We start from the raw sequence: 23,805 nt of genomic DNA, 5'->3' as shown, positions 1-23,805 counted from the left end.
TATCCTAGCAAACCTGAGCATGGAGCACCCCTGGAAGGAGTTGGGCCTTATAGTTCCCTTTACACTTAAGAGAATTCAGGCAGCTGACTCCTCTGAGCTCTCTTGCAAATTCCATGTGAAATGCTTAAATGGCTACACTTGCACTGGGAAGAACACTCTCCTTAGATAGTGCCTGCATTGGCGATGCTGCTGTGGTAAGCTTGCGATTTGCTGTGGCAGCAATACGTCAACTGAATGGCAGCATTAAGCAGTGTGATGGGCCCTTGTGGAAACTATGGGGAATTTGTTTTGCATGGTACAAGTGTGGGGGTGGGTAGAATATGCCCCGCCACAAAAGCTCTGAGGCTGAAGCACAAGGTCATCCCAAAACAGATTGCCCCAAGTATTCTTCTAGAACTGCTTTAAAATAGCATACAAAAGCTCTAAAGGTAGTATGGGAACTGCAAAAAAAGAAGCATGAGTGAGGGCAAGGAAGAGCAATCTGTGTTCCTGATGATGCTCCCAGTCCAAAGGGACACATTAGCATCCTAGTGTCCAGAACCAACTCTAGATCATTCACTGCTGAAATGCAAACAAAACTCCAAACCAATAACTATGTATAGTCTTTCGAGCAGATACTGCAATAAGCAACTCGCTTGATTCTCGGTGCAAACAATCCACTCCCAATCCGTGATTGTGTGCTCATGTGAGGAATTGGGTGCTACGTGGATCCTAAAGAGGTTGGGACAAGGTGTCATGCACACCAGTGGTAGAAATTGCTGTATACTTTTTCCACGTGTGTAGACATGTGGCAAAGGACAGTTTGGCTGTGCTTTGGGGCAGAGGAACGTGGCTGCAAGTTGGCCTTAAGTGTGAATCAGCAGCAGTGCACTTGGATTGTGGAGGACTTCAGCCTACCATCTTCTCAAGGTTGCTTTCAGTACTTGCATCCTGCAAATACTGTATCTGTAGCAAAAGTGACCAGAAGTGCCTTTAATGCCAGGGTGGGCTTGCTTGCTTGTAGTCATGTATGAGTTGCATGACTCCCTGGCTGGTTTCTGTGCTGCATCTATAGCCATATTCTCTCGGTAAACATGTAAATGCAAAAGTGGAAGCAGCCCTAGAGTGAGCTGGTTAAGATCTATTGGAGGAAGATGTACACAGCTAAAGTCCTTCTGTGACCTTGTACAGTGGGCTTACTGCTAGCTTAGTAGTGCTGTCCTGGAAATAAATCATGGAAGTTGGCAGCCGATGCCCTTTTACTTGCCTGGCTGCCCAGGTATAGAAACGATAACTTTTGTCACAAATCTCCCTAACCTGGTTATCAAGGCAATGAGAAAACTGCCAGTGACTTTTTACAAGCTAGGCTCAGTATGGTGAGATGACAGAGTATTGTTATTATTTATTCCTGTAGTATATAACTTATTTTGCCTCATACTGTGCCACTTCCTAGTGGACGAGGATCTTGACATGGTCATCTTATGTCTCGGCTAACACCACAAATGGATCTATTGCAATGCGTTTTGCATGGCATCACCCTTGAAGGGTGTGTAGAACCTGCAGCTGCTGTGGAATATGCCCCTGATCACTTCTGGGGCTCAGGGAAGATACTACAGGCCAGTTCTTGTGGGATCTACACCGCCTGCCTGTGTGGATGCAGTTCATTGTGCTGGTTCTGACCTGGGAACCTCTGACTGCCTTGGATCCTTGGGTCCCTTAAGGAGACCCTCTTTATATGAACTTGCCAGAGCCATTAGGATCTGCAAAGGGAGGCTGTTGAGATCAGTGGTTGAGAGGCTGAATCTATGAATGGGCAGAGCAGAGCACAATTCCAGGTGATGGAATTATGAAATGGAGCCTCTGAGGAGGGCTGCCAGGCAACATCATTCTGTGTACCAGTCCTTTGTAATCTCCAGGAATTTGGGCTCTGAATCTAGTTTGAACTCCTTGTGATGGTTTGAAGCTGTGGTTTGAGCTAAAGACTATATGGCACCCTTAAATGCACATTGCTGAGGGCTGCCTTGTTATTAAGAAATGTTATACAGTTGATTCAACTGTATAAAACTGCCTTTGAGAGCCTTTAAAACTATTGGCCTTCGCTTTTAATTTGCTGTTCAACTTGAAACTGAATGCCTTATGAAAATAAGACCTGAGGGGAAAGAGGTGTTCACCTCATGTTCCTTTCTCACTTACTTATGGTCACTACATGCAGGTACACAAACAGCAACCCTGTGACGGATTTTATTAATTTTCCTTTTGCGCGATTTCTCCTTTGGCAAACTCGTGTATTTATTTCAGCTCCTCCCAGCTCAGGATGCATCCTCCAAAAGAAACCTTTAAGGGGAATGCAGATTCATTCATTGCTTCCCTTCGAGTTGCCACCCCGATGCAGCCCTGTTGAAACTCATCAGTGCTTCGGGCGGCTGGCCTTGGATTCGGCGCACCTCAAACAGGGTAGTAATCTTTGTCATGGGTTTGGAAGCAAGCTCTCTCAGCTTCCGGGCATCAAAGCGTGGCCTGTGGAGAAGAAGGGGCAGACGCCGCCGGAACGAGAACGTTCCTTCGCTCCTGACTTCCTTTTCCTCTGCTGCCTGCTTTTTCTCTTTGCTGATGGTCATCTGATACAAGATGGCATCCCACATCTTGACAGCTCTGGACTTGGTTGCTTTCTGACCAGGGCCCTCTTGAGAGGCTTCTGTCGCTGCCTTTTCTTCCACCTGCTCAGGCTTGGCTGGCTCGGCTTCTGAGACCGGAAACTGAGGCTCTTCTGACTCCACGACCAGGTGCTTTTTGAGGCGAGACCAGCCACTAAGTTTGCTTCTGGGAGGGACTGGTGGCTTAGGCTTTGGTAGGGGGCCTGCAGTGCTTGGAGAAACTGCAGGTGACTGTGGCAATACAGTCTGCTTGTCAGCCCTGTTTTCTGGTGAGAGAGCACAGGTGCCAACAGCTGGTGGAGCAGATGTAACTGCCTCAGGCATGGCGGGCTTCTGAGGGGAGCTGGGACTTGGCTGCCTCTGGGCCTCGCCGTGTGGTTCAAGGCCTCTATTGCTTCCTGGAGTCACAGGCCTTCTGAACTGAGGAGTTGGGGATGTGATCACTACGTGCTGTATGGGGACATGCAATATTGCAGTTTTCACTGTCCTTATGGGAGGCTCAGGGACTGGAGTCATCTCTAGTCTAGGAGCAATTGGCCTGGCTTGGCTTGCAAAGGGCATGGCTGGCGCCTGGTTTGGTGGCGGGTGCGAGTGATTTGTCTGCAAATGGGGAGGTGTGGTGGGCCTCTTGGGAGACTCTGCTGGCTGTTCCAACACGGGGGTCTTTGCCCGCAGTGCCTGCATGCTGTGAATGTAGGCGTGTGTTTCGGTAACATGAGTGACTGCCGCTGGGGTCTCCACCACCACAGGTGTGGGGGAAACAGGGTGCTCGGGGAAAAGGAACACAGAATGTGTGGCACTCGAAGAGGGCAAGTGTGTGTGTGTCCCCCCTCTGGGTTGCCACAAAGGCTCAGGAGTGCTCTGTCTGTGAAATGGCGATGGGGCGGGCGAGATGGCGAGTTTGAGATGCTCCGAAATGCTTCTCTGCTCTGCAGCGGTGAACGTGAAGGGTTTTCCTTTAGGGAAGGGAGATGAGACGTGGTGGGTGACGGGCTTGATGGAAAAGCGGGGAGGGAGGTTGATGGTGATGTGCGCTGTGGTTTCTGCAGGCTTCCGTGGGGAAGAACGGTCGCTGTGCTCCAAGTCTGGGCTGGCTTCACTCACAGGTGAGAGGCTGGTCCGGAATGATGCAGCTTGCTGTGCTGATAATGTTGCTTTCTTCTTGGCTGCTTTTTTCAGGAGTCTCTGTAATTTAAGATTGTCCATTCCAGGCTTTGGTAGAATAGGAGGGGGCGGAGCCTGTGAGTGAAGGGAGGCCGACTCATGGGGTGGCGTTACAGTTATCAGCATCTTGACCCCCTGAAACAAAAAGTGGGTATTTTTCAGTTGATGATATAAACTTCCTGACTGTTCATTATGATTTTACCCCATAAATGTACAAAGGTATTTTTTTGCACATTTACTACGGTATGTAGGGAAGACAAAAACATATTCATTAGCCAAGTATTTAAGACTACAAACTATTTAAAAATCCTGAAGAAACTGGGTGAGAACAATTATGCTCCACCTATCCCTGCTTTGGATAATTAAACTGGAACAATGTTGAGACTGGGCCATGTTTTATCACACCAGTGAGCCATCCTAGATCAAACAACCTGGCTAGAACTTCCGAACTCATTCAAGGCTCCTGAGAGAACTTGGTTCACACCATCCATCAATTGAGGTGATGCATGTACAAGGCAGGTCTTAAGATCTCGTGCATTAAGTATATGTATGGATTTCAACAATCTCCCTGATCCCTTTTGCTTGTTAGCTTGTGTGAAGGAGGTCCGCATGCAGAAAGGGGCCTTCTACTGACCCCATTCCTGAGGTCCTGCACCTTCCTTGCACTGATCTTTTTCATTCTTTTTAAGCCATCTTCCCACTTTATATTTGAATGGGGCAGATTTGGGTCAAAAGATGCTGGCCTGCTACTGTCTTACATAGCCTTTATTTGATCACATTGATTCCTGACGTGATCCTTTGCTTGCTGACTCCCCCAACTTTGCTGCGCTGTGAACAGAGAGTCAGCTAAAGGTGAGCTGTGAAACATGAGAGCTTAAGAAAGCTGATGTACAAGCTGCAGGTTCCAGCAATAGATGGTGTTGAGTATCACTCGTAAAAGTTCACTGGGGCTATCAGGTCGTCCGTGCTTCTCCTTGGTGATTCGTGTGCTTATTTCAGCTGCTGTCGTGTGCTAGCCAAAACACATTGCTCAGCTGATAGCAGGTCCTCTGGGAGCTGGAAAGCATCTACCAAGTTGGAAAAGCCCTCTTTGCTTATCCTGAGCCTTTGATATGGAGAACAGATGTTTCCACTTCAGGGTACACAAGTGGCTCAAGCAGCATTTTGCCTAGGTTGCAGTTTGTCTTTCAGCACTAGCTAATTTCTCCTCTGGAAGGCTGACTTTTTTTCTCTTACCAAAGGGGCCTAGAAAACGCTGTCTGCAGAACCGTGTCTCCAAGTATCATTTTAAGGGTGATTTGCACTTGGATTCTAGGGACTGGAAGCTGACTGAAAACATAGCTCTTCTGGTGAATACTTGTACAGCAAACTACCAGTTGGTGGAGCTCAACTTTAACCCAAATAGTAGCACAAATTGCCACATATGTGAATAGGGCTGAAACTCCCTAATATGGATTTTGGGTTTTCTCGTGGGTCAACATGATTACCCTTAGTTTTTTCCTTTTTAACTACTTTTCAGAAAGTAGTTCTTGCATGTTCTGAGGAGTGTGAATTGCTGCTTCTGTAATATAAGGTTACCAGATTTTTTTCAATGAATCCGGGGACACTTTTCAACTTCAATGGATTTTGTATGGGGACTGTAAATCTGGGGACTTTCCCTGGGAAACAGGGATGTCTGATAACCTTACTGTAACACTCACGAGAGGTATGTGCCACATTCCCTTCTCATTGTGCCTCCAGGGCAGGGCCTGCATAAATCACCCTGAAGGAGAGGGATGAGCTCCCTTTTTCAAATACTCCCTGGTGAAAACAGAAACCATGGTTGATTTGTGTTTCCTCTTTCCCAGGATGCTCAAACTCTTAGTCCATCCAAATCCACAAGCAGCAATAAAGCGTAGATCCTGTAGATCTTCTGGTCATGATATGGAACAGGGGAAAACATAGTATATTGTGCTAGAGAGCAGACATGGGCAAACTTCAGACCTGTGAGATCTGTATGTGGGTTGTTTTTTCCTATGACTTACACACACACACACACACACACACACACACACACACACACACACTATGCCCACTGCAAAATTGTAGTTTGGGAGCAATGACAATTGCCTACTGCAATTCAGATACAAACTCTTGAACCAAGTAGACTGCCAGAGAGGGCAAATGGTCAGAATGGCGCAGCCTCTCCAACTCTGCCTTCTCCCCACTCAGATATTACCTGCTGCTATACAGAGAATCTTAGTGGGCGAAGCAAAGAGAGACTAAGCCTCTCAGATTCATCCAACTAGGTCTCTGTAACACAAATCAGGTCAGCATCCTCATCCAGGATCAAGTCCTGGATAACTTGTTTTGTCGCTCACCTACCTTGATTTTTAAAGATGGAGAAGGACTGTATGGACTGTAGGTCCATTTTGGTATATTAATAGGTAGCTGTATATACACCAAATGCTATCTCCAAAAATAATTTGAAAGGATGTAAGGTCCCCTTTAGATGCTTTTCTTGCTTCTTACAAGTCAGTAACAACATAGGAAGTTGGCTTCTCTTCACTTTTATTCCAAATAATAATCTTCACCAGTGCTTTTTTTCTAGAAAAATGTTTAGGGGTACTCTCATTTTCCTACTCAAATTGAAATACTGCTCCTCAATGTGGGCACAATTAGATTCACAAAATGTTTAGGGGTATGTGTACCCCTGTGTACCCCCAGGAAAAAAGCACTGATCCTTACACTTGCCGACAGGAAGCAAAAATTGGTGGGACGTATCTGCAGGAGAGTTTTTTTGAGGGCACCAGTATTTAAAACCTTGGCTGTTCTTCCCCACTCCCCAAGCGTAGTGGTTTTATTTGTATCCTGATATCTTCCAATCTATAAAATCCTTATTGTGATTGCTCTGAGAATGTGTTTACATTTTCCATTTCTAACTATGCCAAAACCTTTTCCAGCTCCAGATCTTTTGCTTAATATCATTTTTCATGTTTGGAGCCAGGGATGGTAGAAGCTCTCGTTAACCTTTCTTTGGGATCATGTGACATACTTGGAAAACTGGTGTGGCCCACCACTCTCTCCTCCCCTGCCCCACCTCAGTTTCTGCTTTGAATTCTTTGCACATGCCTGAACAATAAGTGCAGGGACCCAGTGGCATTTTGTGTGGTCTTACTGAACAGTCATTTTTTATAACTGATCGTGACTGTGCAGCTGAGTAACTTTTCAAGGACCTCTGATAGTTTGGGACACTTGCAAGTCGAAACTTAACTAAAGTGAGAGAAGCGTGAAAAGGCCAGGGATTAACAAGCATTTCCTTTAAGATGGTGCCAAATCACTTTGCTTCTTGCGGGACCTCTACTGTGTCACTTTATATTTAAGGCTTCAATCCACTGTATACCTCTAGCTTCAGCAAAACAGAATAGCTTCCAAGATGGAAAAGTAATTTGCAATCCCCGAGTCGAATATAGAACCAGCTGTTCAGCTTGGAGAGAGGAGTGAGATGTGAGGAAACTTGATACTTGTGCCACAGTCATTGAACTGCCAAGGTAAAACTGCAGTCCCTCTACTTTTGCAAGGGCTATTATTATGCTTGACCAAGTCTTCGTTTTCTCTCGGCTCAAAGCAGAATGGCAGAGCCTGACTGACTGGCATGAACTGGTACCAGTATGGTATGCTGGAAAATGCACACGATCTCTCTCCCAGGCACAATAGGTTTTAGACCTCAGTTCACAGTGCTTCGTTCTGCATTGCTATTATAGCAACAAAAGATGAAGGGGAGTGTGCTGGTGTTAATCATCCTACAGTCTAGTAGAGTGGAGAACCTGTAATAGTGAGCTTCCAGGTGGATGCTGTTTGGGGTGGCATTCAGTCACAAATTCAGGTTGTGCAATTAAAATTTTGCTGGAACTTTTTGCACAGCAAAGCCATTTTCTCCTAAAACTGGACTTCCTGCAATCAGGAAAGAATTGGGAAAATGCACTGGAAAGTCTGGAATAACATTTGCTTGACACAACATAGTCTAACCTCCCTGCAAACAAATTGTAATGAATGCCCAACAAACAGGTATTCTGGAAGTAACCTCAGTGCCGTAGTTCCTTTTTATTTATTTTTTTGTTTTGTGCCAGAAGATGTGCACTTCCTTTCTTAGATGAACCAGTCCTACCTGGTCACTGACGGATGTCTCAACACACAAGAAGTCTCCATGCCTACTTGATTATAGAAAACCAATCTCACCAATACTGTTTTGGGCAATGGAAAAGAAGTTAAAACGGGAGACTGTAAAATTGCCTAAACTGGCTGTGAGACTGGACTCCAGCCGTGACTTTGGGACTCTGCAGCAGGGAGACCTTGCTTCAGGCAAGGACCAGACACTACTGGCATTTGTGTGGGCAGAAAATAGCTGTTGCGAGGCTCCACCTGTATGTAGCTTGTGGGTGGGTAAGAGGCAAGAATAGACATTGGTAGTAAAGAGCAGGGAGCACCCAGCATGGATTCTCAGCCATGTAAGGGATGACTTGGCTGCACACCATATTCTATCCACAAGCCGCCTCCAGTCCCCCAGGCCAACAAAGTGATGGGGAATTTGCATTATGCTCTAAAGGCCCATTTGCTTTCAATGCATCTTGCTTGAGGCTTAACTACGGAAGGTAAAAATAGCTGTGCTGGCACCACACCTTTGCCTCTTTGCTCCCCCTCACTTGACAATGCATTCCCCAACCATCTATAGGCAATGTGATGGCTCTTTCCTGGTATGAAGGTTTCTTGGATGCAAACACCTGATGTTCATTGTCTGCTGTGGCCACATTCTCGGAGCGAGGACTGCAGGGGCACTGCCCTCTGGGGTCAGGAGCGTGCATATGTGTGTTGCTGCAACAAGTGCTTACCTGCAGCATAAACTTCCTTTACTACAGGAGTGAGGGCGGGGAACTGTGGCTCTCTAGATGCCGTCTGACTACAACTCCCATCATCCTTGACCACTAACCATGGTGGCTGGGGCTAGGGTTGCCATATTTCAGAGAGTAAAATTCCTGACACCTGCAAGCCTAGCTGGGGAAGGTGGGACTTGGGAATCCAACAGAGTCGCCGGACAGCAGTTCTGGGGACATTTTTCTACCTACAGCTGCTTGATGCCATTTTGTGGTTTTTCTTTCTTTTTTACAGGTGGGCTTGCTCCATGATTGATGGACACCTGAGGCAATACTTCTATGCAGTGCTGATGTTCCCCCTGCTAAAAAGGAACTGTGTTCAAAGGATGACTTCACGTCCCAGCTCAAATCCGGCAGCCTGCTTCAAAACCCAGCTACTGATTTCTTCACAGATGGGAGCATCTCTCCAAGTTTGACTTCATTTAGACTTGGACACAGCTTCAACTCAAGTGGCAATAATCTAGTTGTTTTTTTTAAAAAAAAGCTATCTCTAGATCAGTTTTTCATTCTTTTTTGGGAAATTAACTCGCGTGCTGTTCTGTGCCCTTCTAATTTCTTAATTTAGTAGAAAGAGAGGTTTGTCTACTTCTCCTGGCCAAGCCTAGAACCTATCTTAATAACCAAGGAGGAACGTTTAATTTTCCTTAACTACTTTGGAGTTGTGAGCAAGAAAGTGAAAGCAGTAGGAAAACGTAGGAGTTTATGGCTGAGTCTAAGGATCTTTCTACCACCTAAGCCTTCAAAATGGCAAGGCATACCAGTGTCTCACCTCTTGACTAACATGGATGTTTTGGATGGTGTGTCACTGTTCTAAACTTCTTAAATAAGAGGCAGATAGTATACAACTATAGATTCATTATGTTTTAGTCACATTGATCCATTCTACTTGCAATCCATCCATAGTTTTTTCTTGTCTTTATTCAAGCAAGTTAGGTAAGGTTTATACCTTGTGGCTGATGCTCTCATTGAGATACATATCATGAAGTATGTGATGGTTCTTCTCTCCCTTTTCTTTTGGGCAATTATCCCGTGGCTAAAAAGCACTTCAGGAAATATTTCCCCAAAAGTGCCTGCCTGACTCTCAATGAAGAGCTAATTCTCTATTTCCATTGATTTTTCCCTCCTTCATGCACACAAATCCTGCATCTTCCTTCTCTTTCTTGGTCATATGCTTTCCTTCTGTAAGGTGTAAGCTTCAAGATGAGCACTAGGTACGGGTTTGAGAGATGATACAGGATGCAATCTTGAGCATGAATTGGTGCCCATTGCACCTAGGAGGCCTCTTCCCCCTCACACCTGAACCATTCCTGCCTTGAGGGGGGGGCATGGTAGTAGTTCTGGCAAAGTTACCAGATTGGTGTATCGGTTGGGATGAAGGCCTGCTCCCAGAAGACAGCCAAATGGGCACTCAGAGGACCCATGGCTGCTAATACTTTGCAAGGAGTGCCTGACTTGGTGCAAAGGGCGCCACACCTTGCAGTATAAATGCATCTCTTAGCTTGCCAACTTCAAACACTTTTTGCCTCTCGCTCATTATACAAAAAAAGGGGGAGGGTACAATATCCTGCTTCTAGCCTCCCAAGACTAGCAACTCAAGGGTTTAGACCAGACGCCATCCAGATGTTTTGGACTACAATTCCCATCATCCCTGACCACTGGTCCTCTTAGCTAGGAATCATGGGAGTTGTAGGCCAAAACATCTGGAGGGCCGCTGTTTGGGGGTGCCTGGTTTAGACAATGTTATACATATCCCCAAACCGCCTCCCCTGTTGCTTCTACTTGGTACCATTCTGTGTGACCTCAACTTGTTTTTGTAAGCCTTTAATAAAAATTCTGAGAAACAAAAGGTTTGGCTCTTATAGTGTCACTTAGCCCCAAAGCCTTCGGCTCTGTTTGCCTAAACTGGAAGGGACACTAAGCAAGAACTTTTAACAACGGTATTCTCCAAATTGCCAGAGAGCAGTGCGGGAGCAAGAAAAGACTGTGCACCATACGGATGATGAATTTGTGCAGCCCTTTCAACTATAGGAGGGTTCATGAGGTGATGTAGCCCCATGTCCAGCAGGTGTGCCCCCATCTTTGGCATGGCATGCATGAGAAGGGCTTGACTTGCAGTGAAGGCTGGTGCCCACTGGGGCCAGTAGGTTAGAACATCTACAACAGTAGATGGACCCAGAGCCAATGATGGACCCGGTGGTGGACCCAATGGTGAAGAACAACAGTAGGTGAACCCAGATGGATTGGCAGAGCTAACTGATTATGCTTTGGTCCCATTCTCCTCCCTGCTGAATTCTACAAAGGCAACACTGAGATTAAGGTGGAGGAGGCTGACAGCCAGTGTCACCAACTGGACTGGTTTTAAGTAAGGAGGCAGGCAATGAAGACAGCCTGAGCTTGGTGGGACAGTGGCCCATTTGCCCTAATGTGCCAATCTCCACTATATATTTGTGCACCAGCATGTTGTATAGAACTCCTTGTGCTACATGGAACAACTCTATGTGCACGGAGCCCTTTCTGATGTTCACCAATGTGCAGGTGGTCAGGTTGACCCATTAGTGAAATGGAGTAGGGCAGCTTGACTGCCAAACCCCTTTGAGTTCTGGATTCTTGTATTTCGCAGCTGGTTGTAGGCACCAGACTGGCGCCTTCTCTACATTTCTTGCTGCCGTGCATGACTCGGAGCTAGTTTTAAATCAATATAGCTTTGTTAATGTTGCCACATTAAACCTTAACACGTTTATTTGAAGATAAATCCCATTGTTTTATAAATAAAGGGTGTCTTACACATTACACAGCAACAAACCCAAGCTTGCCATGGGCGTGGAGTGCGCACGTAACGAGAGGCTGCAGCCAAACCCCAGCACTGAGTGTATCTGTGTAAAAATCTCCCACCTGTATTCTGTTCAGTTTCATATTTTAGGCGAATGCAAGCTTAAGCATACAACTAAAAAATGGAATGTGTGAAGAAATTGTTTGGTATTTCTAGGACTGCAGCAGTCCTAAACATTTAGATTACTGGAGAATGTGACTTGCAGAACTGAAGGCCAAAAGAGTATATATAACGGCAACAGGAAGACTTGATTTAGGGCCAGTATTCTTTGTCCTATAATGATGTACAATGCTAGTCATGCTTGGAATAGACCTGTTGAAATCAATGTGACATGCCAGAGGTTTAGCAGGTTTCAGTGGGTCTACTTTGAATATGAATGACATTGGCTACCACCCACAGTATATTTTAGGTGATTACTTCATGGGCAGTATTCCACTGACTTTTACTTAGAGTAGGCACCTTGAAATTAATAAAGTTAGATTTATTCATTTCGGTGGGCCTGCTCTGAATGAAACTTTGTTGACTGCTGCCCAATGTATGTGATATATTGCTTAGGGATGGATTCAACTAATGAGTCCTGCTAGTGGAAGCTTGTGTGAGGACTTCCACTAGCACAATGGGGCTTCCACATCTCCTCCCTCTGGGCTCTGGCAGGACTGGGAGAGCCCCCAGAACAACTTGAAGGGAGAGGCGAGGGTGGATTGCTCTCAGGGCCGGCCCTAAGGCAAGGCTGGGTGGCGCAATGCACCAGGGTGGCGCCGCGCTGCTGCGCCCACCAGACAGCCACGCTGGGCGGGGGGCGCTGGAGGGATCTTTGTGCCAGGGCGCCAGATATGCTTAAGACGGCCCTGATTGTTCTGTCTGGCAAGCAGAAAAGCTTGCGCTGAGGGAATGATTGCCATAGCACTACGTTAAATTCCTCCCTTGGTGTGGATTTTCAGCACTCCATTAACATCAGTGTCTTAAACCTGAAACCTCTCTTCCAATTCCAGAATTTTACTGACTTAATTTCTCAGCTATGCAACAAACAGTGTCTAACCGTAAAAATATTCCCCTCATTAAAATTCTGCCTGCTGAAGTGAACGGATGAGATTTCCCTCCCTCCCTCCATAATTCATAGGCAATAAACGTTTTGTTGGTTTCTCCAATCCTAGAAAATATTCAAACATATTAGTGATGATCCCAGGAGAATAAACTGACCAGTTAACAGGACAATAATATCTGTTATCCCACTGATGATCTGTCCCTCTGTAAGTGCCTCAGTTGGGAGCTCCAGAAGATCAAAGTTTAGCAACACTCCACATTTTAAGAAACTTGAGATTAGTCATTAAATCTGTCTCACGTTTGGATATCCTGAGCGGTTTTCTAATGCAGCCGGACAAAATAGCCTGATTTGCATATCCTGGCAAGCTGCCTTATGGCTGACCTGGGACCGTGTGAATGTGTGGGCTCCTGGATGCTTTGCTCTTCTCTGGTCTTTTAAAATTCCACACAGAGCAAAGTCAAGGTGTTGTCTGACCCTTGGATCATAGTTGAACACACTTCTCTCTACCTGTGAGTTGTAACCAAGGTCTGTTCTTGGCTATAGCTCATGGGCCGTGAGAAAGAATGTTTAACCATGAGTCTATGAGTTCAGGAAACGTGCTAAACCAAACCTTGGGTTTATCCACACTTATGGCAACAAATGGCAATTTGGGTTTTTCACGCATTGCCATTAGCTCCGATTCAGTGGTAAAGAATGGTCTTTCGTGGGGAAAGCTCTGAAGCAAAAAAAGAAAAAAGAATGCTTTGACTCAGAGGTTTAAAGCTCAGACCATGCCTGAAAAGCGTGAAGGAAAGGGAAGAGTGGTTACTGGGTGGAACTCTGGCCCAGGCTACAACGGCAGTTTAAAGCTCACTAATACTTCACTTCTATTCACATAGCTGCTTAACAGTGGGTTGCATTACTGAGATGGCATTTGCTTTCTCCCATGCTAGGAAGAAAACTGGCAGCTGCCCTCCATGCCAAAGGTTCTCAAACTCTGGTTTTCGGAAAGGTGGTAGAACAAGAGACAATATCTGTACTTGGCTCTGTGCTTCATTTCTCTCTCCCAGACCCCACCCCTTTTCCCTGCAAAAAGGATTGCTTTTCCCAGGGCTGGATTTATCAAAACAGGCCAACAGATCAGGTCTAGGGCTCAATATGGTACTTTGTGTAGTCTATTATGCTTTCCTAGAAAATGATCAACTAAAGCAGGCATCCCCAAACTTCGGCCCTCCAGATGTTTTGGACTACAATTCCCATCTTCCCCAACCACTGGTCCTGTTAGCTAGGGATCATGGGAGTTGTAGGCCAAAACATCTGGAGGGCCGCAGTTTGGGGATGCCTGAACTAAAGGGACAAACACACACACAGAGAGAGATTCATGTGTGTTCTATTAGGCTGAGCCCAGGAATACACATCTATGAACATACAAGAATAATACAATAAAGCAGCTGCAATACATTTTTAACTGCCTATGAATTGCTCTTAGGTACACTGATAGGAATATGCAGGCAATTAATTTTTTTTAAAAAGTATTTTTTTTAAAAAAAAATCAACGTTCATACTTCTAAACAAAAGGATTTAGCAGAAGACAAAAAGTACAGAGGAATCATGCTCCACTGTGCAATCATGAAAGGCTCTGGTCTAGGGGAGGGGAACCTCTGGCCTTCCACATGTTAATGAACTATGACACTCATCAGCCCCAACAAGCAGAGTCCAGTAACATTGGGGGGGGGAGGTCAAAGGTTCCTCGCCCCTGCTCTGTTCTGGTGTTGGACCACAACACCACAAGAAGAGCACTGACAGATGACCTCAGTGATCAGGCAAGTTTATTGGGAATAAGGTGATCCCTTTGATATCCTGGTCCCCAGATGTCTAGGACCGCCCACCCCTCAACTTCTACACAACAACCCAAGATTAAGCCAACAAATGAAAGGAACTTCAAACCAACACCTCAATCTTCCAACAATTCATGGACAGCCCTCTGCCTCTCCTCCAACTTCCTTTGCCCCTCACCCTGGCAGTTTTCCTCCCCGTCACCTGCAGCATGGGAGACAAACCACCTGGGGCTCAGCTATGCAGCTACAAAAAAAACATTTAAAGTGTGTTTTAAGCGCATTATACAATGTGACACTAGATGGCGATGGTGAGCCTTATGGAAAATTCAATGTATTTTTTAAAACACATTTTCGGAACCTTTTTTAAATATCATAGCTGCCAAGTTTTCCCTTTTCTCGCGAGAAAGCCTATTCAGCATAAGGGAAAATCCCTTTAAAAAAGGCATAACTTGGCAGCTATGTTTAAATATGTGTGTAGATTCCACCCTGCTTGCACACTGTCTCTCCATGCAACTCTCTCTCTCTCTCTCTCTCTCTCTCTCTCTCTCTCTCTCTCTCTCTCTCTCTCTCTCTCTGGATGCTCTTTCCCTGCTTCTGCTTCTCCCTCCCTCCTTCTCTAGGGTCTTCAGAGATTTGGGGTGGGGAAATAAAGACTTCCTTAGTTAAGCTTCTTAACCTCAAAAGGCTGTGTCAATGGCAAGACTTTAGTGGCCTACAGAAAGTGACAGCAGATTGATAAAAATAAGTCTCACTGAAGTCCAGCCCAGTAACAATAGGTGTGAAACAGAGCCCCCACCTTCCTTATGCTTTAAAAGCCAGGCAGGTGAGAGTGGGAGAGTGGAAAACAATGGAACAGAAGAGCTGCAAATTTCCTTAGTGGTAGCTGGGAAAACTGAATGCCATAATCCTGTTGGCCCAAAGGGGCACATTCAGTTTCTCTATAGGACCAATATTTGAAGTACATTTTCATGAAAACTATGGAATAGTGAGAGTAAATATGCTTTGTTCGATATTTACTGAGTAACTGTTTGCAACACTGAATTCTGATATTGAAGAGATTACTTGCTATTTCTAGGAGGGAAAAAGATCCAGGTGACTGGCACTTCTATAAAAACCCATCTCCATTAACACATGGAAAGTTCCATGGACTAATTATAGCGTGGAGATACTATTTGGGAATTCAGGTTGCTTCGACAGTACAGCTCTTCAGTGCTGCTGAAGTAGTGTTTTTCAGCAAAGAGCTAGAAGTGGAATTAAAATGGTGATTCCGTACTACCATTAATAGTGCTATGTTATTCAGCAACACCACCCTCATGGCCAAGAAATTTCCATAATGCTTATGCAGCTGTAAGTCCCAGTCAGCGAAAATCCCCTGCAATGTTAATTAGCAGCTTCCTCCTTGCAGCTTCTATGCCTTTTTGCAGCCTGTTGAGGGTTCAGCAGCTCTACTGAAGGATAGCCTCTTAATTGCACCTCAGACGAGAGGAAGCCCTGAGTGTGCCCCCTCCAGTTGCTCAAAGTTTCACCTTACTAATTTCAGCCTTGCTTGGCTGGTAACAGGGAAAGGAAGGAAATAGGAGAGAGGCTCGTATCCCCACTGTATTGCTAGTTCCTTGTCACCAAGGTCTGCTGATAGAGATGAGCCTGGCCAGTCCCTTCCAGTTTTCAGACAGGAAAGGAAGTTCAGTCGCGTTTCTGCAAGACTCATATAGTTGCATCCTTGTTCTAAGTTCTTATAATGGCAACGTCTACCATACAATGAATGAAATAGGAAAAACAGGAAGCTGCTGAAATGGGTGTACGCACACACCGACCCACAGTTTCATGTGTTTATGAGTAGGTTGCACCTGTGGTCCAGATCCTATCACCCATGGTGAGAGGGGGGATTTCATTTCCTATAAGCATGCATCCTTTGCATCTCCTATTGAGCATTATGAGAACAAAAAAGAGAGGGCAGCAGTTTGCTTGCCAGGAACAGTGCAGATAAATTTCCAACGTGTTCCAGAAAGGATGCTTGAAGATTCACATGGCGAGAAGTTTTGGCCTCTTCTGACCTAGTCTGAGTGCCATCAACCTCCATATCTTATTACTAGTCCCTTAGCTCTCCTGTCTATCTAGTTATTCTAGGGCATGTGAAATACAGATCTAAAAATAAGTTACAGTTGAGGGATATGAGGGCCAATTGTAAGGGAGAATGGTTCCCAGTCTCAGTGACAGGGACAACAAACATAGAGTTAATGACAATGCGGGGCTTGGTAACTGGTGAAGATATGGCTCAAAAGATTGAAGGAACCATTGAGTTCTTTCCCACAAATTTTAGTTAAGTAGAACAGGTTCTGCTGGAATTCCAAAATGAGTTTGGGATTCCAGTTGTCCACTTCTAATGATGAACTTATCAGAATTCAGCTAGGTCCAGAAGATGGATCCAGATGCTGAAATTGCATCCCCTCTATGACAGTACAATCTAAGATTTTTCCATATCAGCAAAGCCTCCCTGCCATTGACAGAACCCAAACGTGTTCCAGCAAACCCCAGCAAACAGAAACACATTTGTTATGGGCAGCCCTTCACACTTGAAGGTTATAGTTGTTTCTAGAATCCACCAGCATCTCTATTAAGGCTCTGAATTAAGGTTGAGGGTTTGAGTAGAATCATCAGAACACATGTTGAATGATTTTGCATCTGTAAAAGAAATTTCAGTAACTAAAAAGCTATCCTATCCATGTCTACTCAGAAGTTCAAGGGGGTTTACTCCCATATAACTGTGCAGGACTTCCACGCAAATGGAAGCCTGTTAATTACATCTATTGCAATCTTGCATCACAGTGAACTCAGACAGAGTTGCTCTTCTGTTTCCCCAAATTACAGTCCTACCGTAACTAGTGAAAGTTATATTTCTAGCAGGTTCTCCTCTGGGGTATGTCTGAACCTACACTCATGTTTCTTCTCACTTCCTCATTCCCTTGGAATAAATCCTCACACGATTCTTGTGCTTATGTGCTTCCACTTGCATTGCAGGTCTCGGAGATACACACACACACACACACACACACACACACACACACACACACACGCCTATTAGACTATTAGATTATGGATTTGCACAACTGCATGTTGATGCTAAAACATCTGATGCAGTGTGTACCAGAAAAGCAGGGAATTTAAAGATGGCATTGGAGAAAAAGCCAGATATTCAGATTCTTCTGGCATTTGAAATCATCAAGGTGGATTGATGAAGACAGTGCAGTGAAATAAGATTGGAGGTTCTGAAGGGTCAAACTAGATGTGACATGGGAGATATGTAAGGACAGGCATCCCCAAACTGCGGCCCTCCAGATGTTTTGGCCTACAACTCCCATGATCCCTAGCTAACAGGACCAGTGGTCAGGGATGATGGGAATTGTAGTCCAAAACATCTGGAGGGCCGAAGTTTGGGGATGCCTGTGTAAGGAGAATATTCTGGGGCTGTTATTTTGCTAGAGTTAGAGAAGGGGTGCTCTGGGAAATGGTGTTTAACCTTTTTTTCTCTTCCCTTTCCCCTGACCTAATTCTTTCCTGGTTGCCTTCAGGAGACAGCAATTTAGATTTCAAGGAAGATAAGGGTTAAAAGGCCACTCTCAGAGTGCTCTTTCCCTGATCTTGAAAGCAGATAAGCTATGAGTGAGAGAGGACTAGCATAGCTCAGCCTATCAAGAGCCTAATCATGGATAGTTCATATCACATAAAAGGCTCATCCACACTTATCTTTTGCCCCGGTTTTCTAGGCACAGGTCTGGCCTTTAAAATGACACGTATGAACACTTTTATTCTTCTTCTTGCCCTGGTGCTTTCCCTGTGAAAACCCACTCTTTAACGCTGAATCAACCCACGCTTTCCAGGGATTGCTCTTTGCTCCAATTCAGCAGTAAAGAACAGGTTTTCACAGGGAAAGTGATGCTTTAAATTACAGGCCTGTGTCTAGAAACACAGCACAAAAGGAAGCCTGGAGGAGCCCCTAGTTTAGTCAGAAAACAAGAGACAGTACAACTGGCAGGGTGCAGAAAAAGCATGTAGTGATTCTCAACAGAAAATGTGGAAACAATATGCAACCACAAATCATACAATCCAGTATGCACACCTTTTCAACAGCACATCTTGGTAAGACAAGTGAAAACAATTCATGTGGACATACATTTGATTAAAATAGTATAAGAATTTAGATGTGCTTATTAAAAACCCAAAACAAGAAAAGTAGCCTCCTTCTACCTGTTGCATTGTGGGGGAGCAGTGAAATAGCGTTCCTCTAGTTGGGCCATCATTACATCACTGTGTCCTTGAAAGTTTCACAATGCATTGGCACCTAGAGATAAAAAGGCCTTTTTTCTCCCATTATGTTCATGACACAACCTTAGCCTATCAAGGATGACTGGTGTGCTCACTTACAGGTGACCTTGGCGGTAACTGCTTGATGTTGCTGCCAAAACAATAGCTGGCCCTTGTTGAGGCCAGCAGGGGGAAATAGGATTTGCTCTGGATAAGGGAGTAAGTGGGGGAAGAAGCACTTGATCACGCAAGTCCATTCCTCATCCCTCAGCTATAGTTCAAAGTGCCCCATCGTTACAGCTGCACTGAGGCATAGTTTCAGACGGAAAGGGTATTTTCCCTTTTATATGCATTTTTGCAAGCACTACTTACAAAAATAGCATTTTAATCCACACTTGCCCTAAAATATGGTCCTAAGTACACATTTTTGGTTGGAGAATTGCATGCAAGATTCAAGGAAGTGTGAATTTTCAAGGGTAGCTGCTTTGGGCTGTGTATATTTTGAAGAAGTGCAAATTAGGCAGGATTGCATTCAAATGCAAACTAAGCAAACTTCTTCCCCATCTCTAGGTGGGAGTAACGAGTCATAGCAAGGTTTGTAGGTCAGTTGTTGATCTTAACTGAAAATTAAATTGCAAAAAGACAGCAACAACAAAACCGCAAATATGTTGTTGCTACTTCGTAACATGCCAGAAGAATTATAGCTATGTTTTGTCAGCAGGGGTCAAACATATGCATAGCTCACAGAAGACATAATTTGTGCATGTGGAACATTATTATTATTAGTTATTATTATTGCTGTGGATAAAATTATTACCTGCCCTTCACCAGCAAATCCCAGGGTGGGTCACAGCAATTTAAAATTCAGCATTAAAAACAGTTAAATCAGTTTACGGACACAAGAATAGGGTAGGCCCCAACAGCACTAATTTCAGATGTCAAAGTCCAAGGTAAAGAGATGGTGCTTAGGTCATGAGCATAAAGGGGAAAGAACTCATTCAAGGTGAAAGATATGGAGCAGAGAGATGAGCTAGACAAAGCAAAGTGATGCTGAAGCAGAGAGAATGCTTACATCTGCTCCTCAAGAGTGAACAGCTATTAAGATCAAGGAGTAGTAGTAGCTGTTATGCAGGTTGCTAAAACAAACCCAGAAGGTGTACCTAACCCAGTGATATTTTATGAATTAGGACAGTGATGCATGCATACAATTCACATGGTTCGTGGATCAGGCCTCTAGCAGGTGAGCCAGGCACTGTGGCTGGTTTTATGAGGGATCCGAAATGTGCACACCATGAAACATGATAGGAATCTGCCTCACACTGTTGGTCCTCCTAGCCCAGAGCTGCCTTCTCCAAGTGACAGCAGCTTTTTAGGCAGAGGTCTTTCCTAGCTCTGCTGCCTGAAGTCAGTTACCTGAAAGAGATGGTAGGGACTGAAACAGGACCCTCTCCATGCAATCATGTGCTGCGCTGGTAGCTACTGACTCCTTGCTATGTAGGCGATCCTCCTCCCGGATGAACCTGCTTGGGAATTCAAGTCTGCTGTGCAGTCTCAGGTTCTATCCAGCCTTTGCCAGTCCGGTGCCCTCCAGAAGTTTTGGACTACAATGGGATGAGAGTTGTAGTACAAAACACCTGGAAGGTGTCAGGACGATGAAGGCTTTCATGTGTTTATGCAAACTGCTTAGAGATCAAGCAGGTTGGCAGGAGAGCTGCACAGTTGTGCTTCCCAGATTGTGGAACATCTTGCCTAGAAGGGTTTGCCCGTCCCTGTCTACCTTCCAAGGAGCACGGAAGACATTGCAGCAAACATTTTCTTTCAAACTACTGCTTTGTATTCTTTTACTTTTGGTTTTATTCACCTGGGAGTAAATCCCATTGCACTCAACAGAGCTTACTTCCAAGTAGACTTGTCTAGGATTACTCCACAAGTGTCCACGTAAACCAGAGGTGGGGAACCAGGTGGCTTCCAGATGTTGTGGGACAACTTCTCGCATCACTCCCAACCATTGGCTTTGCTGTCTGGGGCTGATGAGAACAGGAATCCAATAAAATCTGGAAGGTCACAGGTTCCCCATCTTGGAGCTAAACGGAGGTGCAGCATATTATACAAAATATTTTATGAGTCTTTTTGTACAGAGTCACTAGATGCAATACTGTGAAAGTGCAAGGATCATAGCTGTCATCCCTCCCGTTTTTGGAGGGAAACCCCCAAATTTAAATCCGTTTCCCGCTGCAACCCCGGATTGTAAAATATCCCGTAAAAGTCCCGGCTCCCGGCTGGCTGCTCGCTCACTTGCCTCTGCGCAAGCGATTTCTGGTGCCTAGATGTGCGGACATGGGCAGCAAGCACCGGAAGTCGCTTCTGCGCATGTCTGGACACGTACAGAATCGATTTACGGTGCCACTCTGCCCATGTCTGGGCACCGGAAATCGGGCAGAGCCAGCACCGGAAGTCACTTCTGCACATGTCTGGAAATGCACAGAAGCGACTTCCGATGCCAGGCCGCTGCTGATCCCTTATTTTCCAATCCGGAAGTTGACAGCTGTGGCAAGGATGCACCCCTTTTCTTGCCACAAATGTTCATAGGGCAGACTTAAACAGTGCCTGGGGTCTAGAGACCCCAATTAAAAATAAATGATTTGGAATTAGGCAGAGGTTGGAAGACAAGCCAACTCTTTGTAAAGATTGATTATAGAGACCTCAGTGCTGCCTGTGGTTGTTTTGCCATAAACAGAAAATCTGAGCCAAATCAAGACGAACACATGGCAAGAAACAGAGAGGAATGCAATGCAATGCAGGAGCACAATGCCCACAAATGGTGTGAGAAGCAGAATTTGTACTAAAAAACTAGGCATCAAATAAGAGCTTGTTATGGCAGACAATAAATGTGACAGTCTGCATGGTGCCATAGGACTCTCAGGCTGTTTGTGTGTATTACCAGTTAAAAACACAGCTAGGTTGGGTTTTTTTTCTCCATCCGGACCTAAGCTGGTTTGGAGGAAAACATATCAAAATCTTAAGAAATTACAGGAAGAATACAGGATAGATTATGGGGTATATGACTCTGATATGTGCACATTGCCTCCCAAACTACCAACAGCAGCACTGGATACAGAGCAAAAGGGAGTGTGTACACAGCCTTAGGTGTTAATGCTACAAAAGACTCACTGTGCAATCCTATACATGCCAACTTTTGAGCCCCACTGAGTCCATTGGGGCTCGCTCCCAAGTAAGTGGGCATAGGGCTGCAAATCAACATGTCCAGCAACACAGCAATCCCTCTGATAATCATCAAAAGATCCTGAACACCCCAACGAACTGCTTCAGTCGTAACCTTCAGCAGCAAAAATAAACGCTACTGCAGCAGTACTACTGCTTGTCATGCAGATCTTTCTGGAGTGAGCTTGCTGGGGTGGGGGGAGAAAAATGACAAGAAAAACGAGAACGGTTGCATCTGAATCCAAACTAACAAATTCCACAAATTTCTCAATACACTAATTCATGTGTGCTTGGGAAGGAGGTGACATGATACTTACAACTTAAGTTTAAATATTTCGTCCTTTCTCCATACGCTTCTTTACTTTTCCTTCTTTCTTTCTTTTATTGCAGACTAGTGTCCAAATAAGAAACCAGCTGATCTATCTGGAAAGGGGCCTCTCACCAGCCAGCTAGCTGGGTATAAGTTTCTCCTGTACGGATAACTGCCAATGCAGAGACCTCATCTCTCCAGCAAATCCCTTGTACTGTACAGTGTTATATCAGCTCCAAAGGCTGCCTAAAGTAGGCAGCGAGTTCGGCGTTGTTGGAGATGCCATCTCTTTTCCTTTCAAACGCTGCAGGGCGCCTCGTGCAGCTTGTGTTTTTAAACGCAGTCAACAACAACAACAACAGCCTTATTCACGTCCTGATTCCTGCCTGATTTTCCATTGCTTTGGAACGTGACCATGGTAAATAAAGCAGTTTCTCAAACAAGGGGGGTTGGGGGGGAAGCGTGGCGAATGCATTCATGCATGCAGATAAATAGACATAATAGCAAAGTGCGTATTTCCACTCGACAGAGCCGTGTTTCAAACCAAATCGAAGCACTAAATCGGTTCTTTAATGCATGCGCCTCCCACCTCCTTTCAAACCCAGAACGTGAAGAAAGATGGAATCTCTAGCATAAGTGAAGAGAATTTGCTCCCTTGGGCGTTCACTCATTCATTCCAAAGGGGAGGGATTCTACAATAAAGACGAGCAAATCGGGGGAGGGACCGGGGGTGGCGGGTGGATTTTTGTTTCATTACCTGTTGAATGTTGCTGAATGGTTAAAGGCTGCAGCTTGTTGCTCTCAGCTCCGCGTGTTTAAAAACCGGTCTCTGCATCCTTGCCTGGACTCTTCCCTTCCAAGGGAGGGAGGGGGAGAGACTGATGCTCCCTGCCCAAAATAAAGCATGCCCCGCTGCAGCTCCAGACCTAAAGGTCTCCTCTGTGTCTCAGAGGCTGTTAAAGCACAGAAGCTCTGCTGAAGGGGTCTCTGTGTTTGTGTGTGTCGACCCCTCTGAATGGCATAGGGTTACACAGCAAAGTTGCCGTGCCAAAGTGGTCTATCTTGGAGGAGAGGCGGGGGTGGTGCTGGTGATGGAACAAGGCAATGGAGAAGGCGTTTTTATACCTTTGCGCGGTGGAAACTGGGTTTGCAACTGAATGGTTGCGCTCTGCCCCCTTCTGGCAGAACGGAGCAGCTGCGTTCTCGTCCAAAAAGCGTCCAAATGCGCCTGCAAAATATTTCTCTTGCTGATCTAAATCAAGGGGCTTCTTCCCTCGCCTCCCCGCCCCCCCACCCCCACTCCCTGAGTCTCGAATTCGTGCTCCAGGCAAAACCCAGATTCTCATATTTAACTCGGGGAGAAATAAGCGCATTATTTGTTTGAGACCCCCTCTCAGACCTGTCCTTTAATATTCTACTTCTTGCAACCAAGGAAGCGTGAAATGCTTGTCAAGAAGTCATTTCCCATCCTGCATTTACAGTGCTTTGTGCTAACCACGGTTACTGCACACCTCTTAATACCAGAGGTTTTGCATATTTTAAAGAAGTTCCCCTTCTTCCAAGCAATCAATG

General features: G+C 45.3%; 2 protein-coding genes across 3 annotated transcripts in view; one reads left to right on the top strand and one right to left on the bottom strand.

Annotated features, from left to right (window-relative positions):
• LSP1 (lymphocyte specific protein 1) overlaps window positions 1-10,223 on the top strand; it is a 77,053-nt gene extending 66,830 nt beyond the window's left edge. For both annotated transcript variants that reach the window (XM_035121504.2, XM_035121511.2), the window contains exon 11: window positions 8,943-10,223. The gene's annotated coding sequence lies outside the window, so the exon portion shown is untranslated. The remainder of the gene's footprint in view (window positions 1-8,942) is intronic.
• On the bottom strand, window positions 335-23,085 carry PRR33 (proline rich 33). The gene is made up of 2 exons (XM_035121490.2): window positions 22,991-23,085; window positions 335-3,932 (listed from the first exon to the last, which is right to left on the bottom strand). The coding sequence occupies exon 2, from the start codon at window positions 3,921-3,923 to the stop codon at window positions 2,337-2,339; it is 1,587 nt and encodes a 528-aa protein (XP_034977381.1). The 5' UTR covers window positions 3,924-3,932; window positions 22,991-23,085; the 3' UTR covers window positions 335-2,336.
• Between the last annotated feature and the right edge of the window lie 720 nt (window positions 23,086-23,805).

Source organism: Zootoca vivipara, chromosome 1 (genome assembly GCF_963506605.1).
Source record: "Zootoca vivipara chromosome 1, rZooViv1.1, whole genome shotgun sequence".
Taxonomy (NCBI): Eukaryota; Metazoa; Chordata; class Lepidosauria; order Squamata; family Lacertidae; genus Zootoca; species Zootoca vivipara.
Note: the sequence above shows the minus strand (reverse complement) of the source record. Positions and strands in the feature narration are given on the sequence as shown.

Coding starts and splice junctions, on each gene's coding strand:
- PRR33 (XM_035121490.2), bottom strand. CDS start 3,923: ATGCTGATAACTGTAACGCCACCCCATGAGTCGGCCTCCCTTCACTCA.